At 36.9% G+C, this 11009-nt stretch overlaps 1 protein-coding gene across 3 annotated transcripts; it reads right to left on the reverse strand.

The window, feature by feature from the left end:
• Positions 1 to 5781: 5781 nt before the first annotated feature.
• wu:fb97g03 (uncharacterized) lies at positions 5782 to 10659 on the reverse strand. Of its 3 annotated transcripts, none has more exons than XM_067428797.1 (4): positions 10483 to 10659; positions 10304 to 10348; positions 6337 to 6615; positions 5782 to 6243 (listed from the first exon to the last, which is right to left on the reverse strand). In XM_067428797.1, the coding sequence occupies exons 1-4, from the start codon at positions 10499 to 10501 to the stop codon at positions 5825 to 5827; spliced, it is 762 nt and encodes a 253-aa protein (XP_067284898.1). In that variant the 5' UTR covers positions 10502 to 10659; the 3' UTR covers positions 5782 to 5824. The 3 variants fall into 3 exon arrangements, with proteins under 3 accessions (XP_067284898.1, XP_067284896.1, XP_067284897.1); XM_067428795.1 differs by having other exon boundaries at positions 6337 to 6684; XM_067428796.1 differs by having other exon boundaries at positions 6337 to 6660; positions 10483 to 10656.
• Between the last annotated feature and the right edge of the window lie 350 nt (positions 10660 to 11009).

Here is an 11009-nt window from a genome sequence, read left to right on the forward strand (position 1 = left end):
TTAAAGTGTACAAGTTATTGAAACTATAGTGTTGTGATCCTCTTTCACCCTCAGACACTGTGAATTGAATAAGCCCCAAAATAAAATGAACACTATAACTTTTAATTTGAACTGTCACTATTATTGCATGAGAATTAAGAAAAAGCTGTGCAAATACTGTATTTGCATGTTTTTTTTCCACGTTTGCCTTTTTATTTTAATATCGGCAGTCTTGCCTCAAGATTTTAGTGAAAATGAAATGTGAAATCACCAGTTAATTTTGCAATTTGACGGGGATGATACATTGTCACTGTCAAAAATGAAATTTAATTTAATTTAAATTTTGTCATATTTTGCATACAGTTTCTATAATTAAATTGTTAATCTTGTTTTCATTTTAATTTATCATTTCATTGATTTATTTAAAATTGGCAGAAAATGACTTCCATACTTTACTAGTAAGAATTTAAATTGACAAAATGATGTTTTCAAATCAATCGTTTAGCGCTCAAGACAAAAAAATGTATCTGTACTTTACCCCTCAAATGTGCTCCAGTCTCCAGATGACATCAGTCCCAGCAAATTCCAGTAGATAAAGCAAACACATACAGCCATAAAAGATCTAACGAACCACGATTTCATGTCGCGACCGCAGAGCCCGCAATAAATGCACGGAAAGACAGCACACGTCCTGTTTGGACAAGCAGAAGAGCTTTTCATATTAAATGCTTTTAAACCCCCCAACCAAGATTTGAAGCTTCTGAACTGTTGTACAACCAGTTTTACAACACAGGGAATTTGTGGGAAACAAACAGGAAACTTTACGTTAGGCTACCTCTGAGGCTGAGCTATAAATACTCGGATTTTACATGACAGTGATGCAAAGTTATCAACTATTGGAGTGACATGAAAAGCATTTGCACTTTGAGAGTCAGGTTCTCCTTAATCACCTTAATCTCAGTGTGAGTGTGCGTACAATGACTGCTGCCACGGTGGCTGCGTGTGTAAATCCTAAAGTCAGAATGCATGACGCAGAATGAACAATGCAAGGATAACTACTAATAAACAGTGAGAAACTCTGCACACATAAATCATTAACAACGCCAAACAGTGAACACAAAGAACTGATGGCTTAAATAGATGGAAATAATGGACAAAGAGGTCCGTAACTCAATCTGAAACCATGGCAACAAATGAAAAAAGCTAACTCAGTGACAGAAACCATGCAAATAACATGACAATGCATTTATTACCCTTATAAGACACAAACGTGGCAGTCACATGCCATAGAGAGAATTCTGTGTGATAGTTATGAGAAATAGTTTATCTGCACAGTTCATATTTCAAACTTTAAAATTAAATCAGAATGTTTGCTGCTATTAAGGTCGCTTATTCAAAACAAAGGTGTAGCTTGATGGCGTGGTGAACAATCATGTGATTTATCATCTTCACCTCCACAGCCGAATGAAAGCAATCTGACAGGACTGTAGAACGAGCGAATCCTAAAGTTTTTGTGGTATGATTTGGGGCACAGGACATTTTACCTTTGCAACAATCAGCATTGTAAAAAGCGCTATATAAATAAAGTTGACTTCTTGACTATGTTGTCCACCAGTGAACAAACAGCCCTAAAACGTAATTTTACTGACGACTGCATCTCAAATCTCTGAGGTCAACATGGGATTCACAAAACGCTTGCTCTAGAAAGATAGGTCACTACACGGTTCATTTAGACCAACTTGCTCCTCAGAATCACAACCTGTAAGTATGTATAATTATTGATAATACCGGGTGTTTAAAATACACCGATCAGGCATTATGACCTAATATTGTGTTTGTCCCCCCTTTTGCTGCCAAAACAGCCCTGACCCATTGAGATATAGACTCCACTAGACCCCTTAAGGTGTGCTGTGGTATCTGGCACCAAGATGTAAGCAGCAGATCATTTAAGTCCTGTAAGTTGCGCTTTTTGCTCAGACCAAACGGGTCAGTCTTCGCTCCCCACGTGCTTCAATGAGCCTTGGCCACCCGTGACCCTGGCTGGTTTACCACTGTTCCTTCCTTGGAGCACTTTTGATAAATACTGACCACTGCAGAACGAGAACACCCCACAAGAGCTGCAGTTTTGGAGATGCTCTGATGCAGTTGTCTAGCCATCACAATTTGGCCCTTGTCAAAGTCATTCAAGTTCTTAAGCTTGCTCATTTTTCCTGCTTCTAACACTTAAACTTTTGATTTGGTTTACAAACTTAATTATGTCAGTCATTCACGTTAGTTTTCGGCTAACACATGCGGCTTACGGCTAACGTATTGCCATCGGACTCGCACTCAAATTGAAATGGGACAATTGGCATCATCGTTACAGTCATTACAGTGTGTGCAGTCACTGAGGACTGAGGAAGTTATCATGATGGGCGTTTTGCTTAGGACAGGCGCTGTAAGCTGTAGACCAGGGGTGGTAAACTCCGGTCCTGGAGAGCCACCATCCTGCAGTTTTGCTTCAACCCTAATCAAACATATCTGAACAAGTTAATCAAGGTCTGAAGGGTTACTAGGGAGCTAGGTAGTTGAGTTTTATCAAGGCTGGAGCTGAATTCTGCAGGACTGGAGGCTCTACAGGACCAGAGTTCGCCACCCCAGCTGTAGACCAATCACAACAGACTGGGCTGTCTGGCCAATCAGAGCAGAATAGCTTGTGGAAAGAAGGGGTTTAGAGCGACCGATTCATCCATTGAGTCATTTGAGAATTGAAATTGAAATTTGCTGCAAGTAAACCCATTGTTGGAGACCTCCAAAACAACATAAGGAAAATGTAAATGTTATCACGACTATATGGTGCTTACCGACGCTTGGCTGGCCGCATAGTTCAACAAGTATAAAAAGCATTCTCTTAAACCTATTTAAACCTTTAAATAAACTGGATATTGAGCTGTTTACACTGTAATATACAGTAAACGAGTATGCACAGCTACAGGAAATAAAAATGAACGCAAAAAGTGAGAAAATTAATGAAGTCAAAACAAGTTTAAACTCTTGTTTTCATTTTGATATACACATTTAAATTAATATCCCAGTTTCATTAATGGCATCATGCCCTGAAATTAGCCTATTTAAAGTCATTACTCAGAATTTAAACAAAAATTATATTAATTTAGTAGTCTAGAAATCTAGACGCACCCTAGCGGCAGCAAATCTAATCCGCCGCGAGTGTCGTCTAGCTACTCTCAATACACTGCTGAGCTGTAATCACTAAACTCTTGCCGGGCCAATCACATCGTGTATAGAGTCGGTGGGCGGGGCCATAATGACGACGGCCGAGTTGCGTTTGCGTGCTTCTAGTAAACACAGAAACTGGCGAACGGCAGTCTTTCGAATCAGCTTTGACCGCGACTCTGGAAGACTTGGAGTTAAGCTTTTCTCTGAGAAAAGAACAAAGAACGGCACTGAAGTCATTCTTAAGAAGGGAAGATGTGTTCGGAGTTTTGCTGACCGGATACGGCGAATGTTTAATCTATCAACAAGCTCCGTTTCACCTTTGTTGCTCTGGTTGGTTGTACCGTATCCTATCGCATGCAGAGGGAGTTTGAAAGACAACCGTTTATCCCGCCCCTCGGATTGAGCCCTGTCAGTGAGTTTCCAGACCAAACATCTTGATGTGGGTCTGGCTTGTCAGGCTATTAATTTAGATGTAGATTTTGTTAATTTTTCCCTGTGACACTTCCTCCACCACTGTTAAGAGGACTCGGCTGGCTGAACTAGCGTCTGTAAGCACCCAGTCGTGATCACATTCATTTGACTGCTTTAATTGTGAGAAACCCCCTTAAAATGTCTATCATACAAAAAATAGATTCCTAAGATTATATTCATAACAATAAAAAATAATGTATTTCTTTGTCGATAGTGATCGAGAGCGCATTTAACTCGAAGCTCAAGTCAACAGCGGCTGGCTGAACTGAGCGGCATGAGTCGCTTTGTGACGTCAACTTCCCTCTTCGATTGATTGGCTACGGTGATCTGTCAATCTAGAATTAGTGGACCAATGGTGATGCTAAGGCCCTGATTTACATGAAACTCTAACTGCAACATTTGGAAACGCAAGCCCAGAATGTGAAAACAAGAGCAAAGGAGAAAAGAGCACATGCATACAAACAATTTAAATAAGAGCAGATAATTTTGAATTCATGATTCAGTTGAGCAATATAATTTTAAACTAGTTTAAATGCACTTCATCATTTGGTTTCAGACATGTACACCTTGAGAAATAAAGAGGAAGTGCACTTATTCAGTCATCGAAAATTCAATTATAGTTGTGCAGAAAAAAACATATACTTCAAAATGGTGGGGGGGATTCACTCGAGGAGAAGTGCTTAGGGAAGTTCACGAGTTTATGGCTGCATCCACGATTATTGCACACTTCCCTAATATATAGTATTAAAAAACAGTATCAAAAAGTAATACTACTTTTTGATACAGATTTTTTTAAATACTATATATTAAAATGTACAGTACTCTAAATTCAGTAGTCTGAATTTACAGTACTCATGAAAAGAGTACACAAAAAAGTGCACTCATATCAAGTGTCTGTATAATGCGTGTTCTTTTATCAATTTTTCACTGTATCAAGTAAACAGGCTAATAAGTGACTTAACTACCAATTATTAATTTTAAATAATACAAATGTCTTATTAAAACCAGTGTATAAAACTGATCAGGTAAAACCCATAGACTGGTTCAATGATTCTCAGTGAATCCTGATGATTCATGGGTTCAGAGATCATCGCCCTCTAGCGGAGAACAACATAAAGGTGTATACTAAATTTGTGTATACTAAATTTTAAACAACGTGGCGCTGGATGTGAAAACGAGATCTGTCAGGCTCAAACTAGCAAAAAACACTTGCATCGCATTGCATAATAATAATAAAATAATTCATTACATTTATATAGCGCTTTTCTAGACACCCAAAGCGCTTTACATATAGATGGGGGGAATCTCCTGAGCTCAGCCACCACCAATGTGCAGCACCCACCTGGATGATGCGACGGCAGCCATTTTGCGCCAGAATGCCCACCACACACCAGCTGATTGGTGGAGAGGAGACCGAGTAATGAAGCCAATCAGGATATGGGGATTATTAGGAGGCCATGATGGACAGAGGCCAATGGGCAAATTTGGCAAGGATGCCGGGGTTGCACCCCTACTCTTTATCGAAGGACATCCTGGGATTTTTAATGACCACAGAGAGTCGGGACCAGTTTAACGTCTCATCCGAAAGACGGTGCTCTTTGACAGTATCGTTTACCCATCACTATACTGGGGCATTAGGACCCACACAGACCACAGGTTGAGCACCCCCTGCTGGCCTCACTAACACCTCTACCAGCAGCAACCTGGTTTTCCCAGTTGGTCTCCCATCCAGGTACTGACCAGGCTCAGCCCTGCTTAGCTTCAGTGGGAAACCAGTCTTGGGCTACAGGGTGATATGGCTGCTGCATTAGTGATAGGGCCCTTCTGACTTTATGGTGAAAGCGTAGGCTTCAGATACAGGGATCAATCAGGTCACAGCCTGCCCAGTGCATGAACCAATCAGAAGCAGTTAAGGGAGTCACCAGGTCAGGAATAAGGCATATCCCAGTATCTGTCTGGCTGTTATGTACAGTAAATCAGTACACAACATCTTTTAGCGGCCATTTTGAAGTGATTTATTTAAAAAACGACATGCATCATCTTATGAACACCCTGATCTTACGAACAAGCGCGTGACATAAAAATCATTTGTGATTATAAAAAAAATCTGAGAACTAGCAACAACATGCTCTAGTCTAAACAGACACATCATCTTTTGTCAGTCATTTTTGTGCATGTCGGTCACATACATTTGAATGACATTCATTCTTTCAGCCATAAGAGAGAGCACATCTAACGTCTGCCTTTGCTCCGCCCGAATATTATGGATTTCATTTGACAACGCAGTGAAATCTCTTCGCATTCCACGAACCGCATTGATCATCCCTGAGAAATCCGCTCTCCGCAGCACCTCAGTCTGACGAAAAACCTTGATGAACTCTTGAAAACAGGCGGTTATTGCGGTTTTTGCATCATCCGTCCTCTGGGTGACAGGCTGAGCCGGAGAGCTTTTATTGCGTCTTGGGTCCCTGGGCACCTGTCGGGGTCTGTTGACTTGAGAGAATTCGTACGCTTCACACGCTGCTATTTCAGCATCGATCCATAGCTCGGCACATCTCGCATCGTAGTCTTGAACAGCTGTGAAACAATAAAGAGATACATTTGTTTCAGAATACAACTCTTTAAATTCGCAGCGATTAGAGGTGATGCACTCGAATTATTAACACATACTTTCTTCCTCTGTGTCCTCTGATAGTGTCAAACGGCGTTTGACCGGAATCTCAGAAGCGTTGTCCGAGTCCGACTCCCTCTCCCGTTTTTCCCCAGATTTCAAAGTGGCCGCTTTGCATCCATTGGACTCAGGAGCAGTTGTAGCCCGTGTAGAATCCTGTGGCATTACTTCAACACCTCCGTCACAAGGTGTGGACTCACCACTCAAAGGTACCGATACCTCGGTTATGAGGTTATTCGGGGCTGCTGCTTTATCAGGTACATACAACCCAGGGACACCTGATGGTGTAACAAGCTTACCTTGAGATGTGTTCTCATTGTCATCTGTTAAAAGACCAGCAGCGTCAACTTAAAAACAGAAAAGCTTGTTTAGCATTTTGTGTAGCCTATTAAAAAGGTACAAGAACAATTCTTCCAATATCTCCTTTACTGTCAAATTACCATTAAGAGATCATGTGTGAACAGGACTTTTTTCAAAAAATACCAAAGAGAAGTTGCAAGATTAGCAGTAAATTATCGGTATTATGCGGTGTGTGAACAAAAGAATGAAGATGCTGACATAGAAAGAGTGCCTTCAGCCAATCATATGGCTCCGTTTAAAGCTTTACGGTAAGACCCCTGCTTTTGACTAGGGTACAACAGGGCTAAAGGCTCCACTGGTAAAAGGCTCCTTTGATTTTATTTTCCTCCAAACCGCTAGATGGCACAAAAACGTGCCTCAGCACTTTCCAAAACCTCCGCTTTTCAAGATGCACGTGGGAATTTGTCTGATCCTTGACGTGAACACTGACAGTAACGCAAACTTGATTCTGCACTCATTTGATCTAATATTTGATGTTTTTAAAAATGTTATAGATTTAAGTAGCAATTGAGAATCAATACAATGAATGCACATATTTTGAGACAAATGTCTTAATGATTTTCAGTTTTGTTCAAGGTAATTAAAGCACCAGTTTTTCAATAACGGAAGAATGTGTAAAATGGTTTTTGGGGTACTTTTCCATTTGTTGACATGACAGTTAGATTCAGATGGTAAATATTATATATTAAGTTGGGTGTCCCCTGTCCACTTAAATCACCATATTTATATGAATCATATAATAAAATACAATTTATTGTTACTAATATTGTAAGTCTAGCCTATATTAAATAATTATGGGATCTCATTAAATGCTTTCAGAATCTTTTAAAAATCATTTTGTTTCTGTAATTTTAAAAATATATTTCTATATTAATGGCAGTATATGATTGATATATATATATTGATATATATATATATATATATATATATATATATATATATATATATATATATATATATATATATATATATATATATATATATATATATATATATATATATATATAATAAAATCAAGAATTTGAGTTTTTACTTGAAATTCATCTGCTGATATCAATAATTCATATCAAGTGAATAAACAGCTTGCCATACTGGTGATCATCACCCCCTAGTGGCGATCCATTCATACTTGTTCAAAACAATTACTTTAGTTTTTTTCTTTTAATAAAATAATTTTAAAAAACTAAAGTAATGGTTTTGAACAAGTATGAATGGATCGCCACTAGGGGGTGATGATCACCAGTATGGCAAGCTGTTTATTCACTTGATATGAATTATTGATATCAGCAGATGAATTTCAAGTAAAAACTCAAATTCTTGATTATATATATTATATATATATATATATATATATATATATATATATATATATATATATATAAAAAATCAAGAATTTGAGTTTTGATTAATATCTTTTATATATATATATATATATATATATATATATATATATATATATATACACACACATTACATTACATATATATATATATATATATATAAAGATGCAGCCTGGACACAGGTTTATGACCTCTATCAATTGTAAACACAAAACAGTAGCCTAGTTTTATAAGCTACTCCTTGTTCCCCTCCCCAATTATTTAATCTAGAAACACCATCTCATGTATTTTGATAGAGAAGAATCTCTTTTATGTATTATTAAAATTGTGTTTCACAGGCCTTCTGTGAATACAAAACTGCATGTATTTGAGCACAGACACAATCTTCTATACACCCAGTGAAACAAGATAAATAAAACAGTTTTTGAGTAATATTAAAGGGTTTTCCCCCTCACAGCTCTTCATTTGAGATCCCCTCCCCCACAAGGTGAAGCAAATTCTACCAGGCATTAGGTGTTAAATAATTAGGAATGAAGGATCATTGACTTCAAAGAGCCAGTGAATCTCCACCAGACACCCCAACTCGTTTTCGAGCACAGCATGAAATGTCCTGTTTGATGCCGTAAAGTTAAAGTGCTCTCTCTGTCTGTGTGTGTGCGGGTGTGTGGGTGTTAAGAGTTAGAGGGCACCCCTGTTTAGATATTTCTCATCCATGTTGTAGATATTAAAGACATCGCTCAGTTTCATGGTAGACCTTAGGTGTAGATTTTCAGAACACGATCACACTTGTTGCATATGGCAAGCCGTTTGGACTTTTATTCATTAGATGTTTCACTTAAATGTGAGCATAGGTTGCCATTCAAATTCAATTTCTGATATCAATTTGTTTCTAACTAATTGAAATTCCAATTTCACATATCAGAAATACCATTCTTAGTAGAAAAAACTATTTTGTGTGTCGACAAATACGCGATTACTAGTCCACGTCTGTTCTTGATATCAACAATTAAATTGCAATTAGTGCAAATTTATATTTTTGATATCAATAATTTGATTGTTACTAATAAGAAAGCTATTTTAGATGTATGAAATTATACTGATATCAGAAATTGATTTTCAGATATCAATAATTAACATTTCAACTAGAGAAAATTGAGTTTTCTAAAGTTCTTAGTACGTTTTCCTTTAACTAGTTAGAATTGTATTTCTGTTATGTGAAATTTGACATTTTAACTATAAGATACTAATTATTGATATCAGCAACTGAATTTGAATGGCAGCCTATGGTTACATTTAAATTACAGATATCAAGAATTACAGTTTTACTATAATTGAAGTGTAACTATTGTTATGAAGAATTTATATCTGCAAGTGATGACATTGTTGATATCAAGAATTAACATTTTTACTAGTGGAAATCTAATTCCTGATATCAAGAATTTAAATTTTTACTAGTGGAACTCTAATTACTAATAGAGGATTATTATTTTAGAGAGTGAATTTTTTTTTTTTCATATCAAGAATTCATCATGCTTTCTCCAGTTTTAACGTCACATCATTTATTTCCACATAAGCTAATCGATGTAACTGATCATTATAATGTAGGTAATTTAGTTTGATCAGTCTTAATCTGTTTGATATGCGTGTGTGAAACTATTGCTTATGAAAAACAGAAAATAGTATATTATAATAAAGTTAATTAGTAAATCCTAGTGTTTTTGAACCACATAGTAAATGCTACTACTGTAAATAGTAGTAGGCTATATATATATATATATATATATATATATATATATATATATATATATATATATATATATATATATATATATATATATATATAGTATTTCCTACACTTTAGTTACTATAGTGTGCTGTATTATAAATTAATATAGTCAATTGTTAAACTAAAACGAGGTAGCTAGGCTAGCCTACTACAATTTAATAGTATATTTACTATAGTATGGTATGGTTCAAAACACTATAGTATTTATGAACATATTTTCCCTTTCTTGCAGCCATTATGAAACCAACTCTGAAACCAACTTTTAAAGCTTAAAAGATAGTCTTCGGTTTTCACAGCCAGTGAAACAACTTTACTTGAACAAGTTTTCGCTTCTTCTTCTTTTAACAGCACAGCATCCCACGCCCATTTACCACATTGTAATTAAGTTTTGTGGGACAGCGTCAATACACGGAGAATGAGAGAGAGTGCGTTATGTTTAACACAAGCTACGAGAAAACAAATGTGCATTAAATCTCTTACCACAAGTTGCAGCGTCTTCGCAGTTTGGAAGACGAGCTTCATCACCTGAGAATGAAAATAAAACTCTAGTTTAGCATATTGTGTATTAAACAGCGGATTCTTTTCTAGTCTGCTGTCGAACTTTTCATAAATTAATTGTCATAGCCTACGTCTAAATCATGTTAAAACTCAACGCTTACCGTTTTGTTTGTCCGCCATTTTAGCGATGGTAATTTACAGGTCGCAGAAGGTAGGCTAATGCGATGCGTTCAGATGTGCTGCTCCCGCAACAAGTAATCTTTAACCATTTGGGCGATTCAAGGCATGCGTTGCGGGAAGTGGGGGGTGTCAGAGGGGACGTCCTACCAAAAGTCCGAAACACTAGCTAAAACTGTTAAAAAAAAACAGCAACCTCTAAACATGTTTTATATCCTCCTGGGACACAGGAGTATACTTTTATCCTTTGAAGTGGACATTATATTTTAGTGAATTCCTCTGACAGCAGTTTTAAACCTGGATGTCCTGTAAAAATAGCCTACATGCAGCCAGGGCTTTTCCAAGATGTTTCCGATGTTTGGAAGTTTCACATATAGACAACTGCCTCTCCTTGGACTTTAAAAATGACATTAGTGATCAAATACAATATTATGGAAATATTATAATAGCTATTTTGTAATTATAATTGAAATCAGACTAATATTTTAAGTTGTTTGTCATAAATCAACAT

Source organism: Pseudorasbora parva, chromosome 2 (genome assembly GCF_024679245.1).
Source record: "Pseudorasbora parva isolate DD20220531a chromosome 2, ASM2467924v1, whole genome shotgun sequence".
In the NCBI taxonomy this organism is placed as follows: domain Eukaryota; kingdom Metazoa; phylum Chordata; class Actinopteri; order Cypriniformes; family Gobionidae; genus Pseudorasbora; species Pseudorasbora parva.

Coding starts and splice junctions, on each gene's coding strand:
- wu:fb97g03 (XM_067428795.1), bottom strand. Junction 6,685..10,303: donor CGAAGACGCTGCAACTTGTG/GTAAGAGATTTA, acceptor TCTGTTTTTAAG/TTGACGCTGCTGGTCTTTTA. Junction 6,244..6,336: donor AGAGGACACAGAGGAAGAAA/GTATGTGTTAAT, acceptor ATTGTTTCACAG/CTGTTCAAGACTACGATGCG.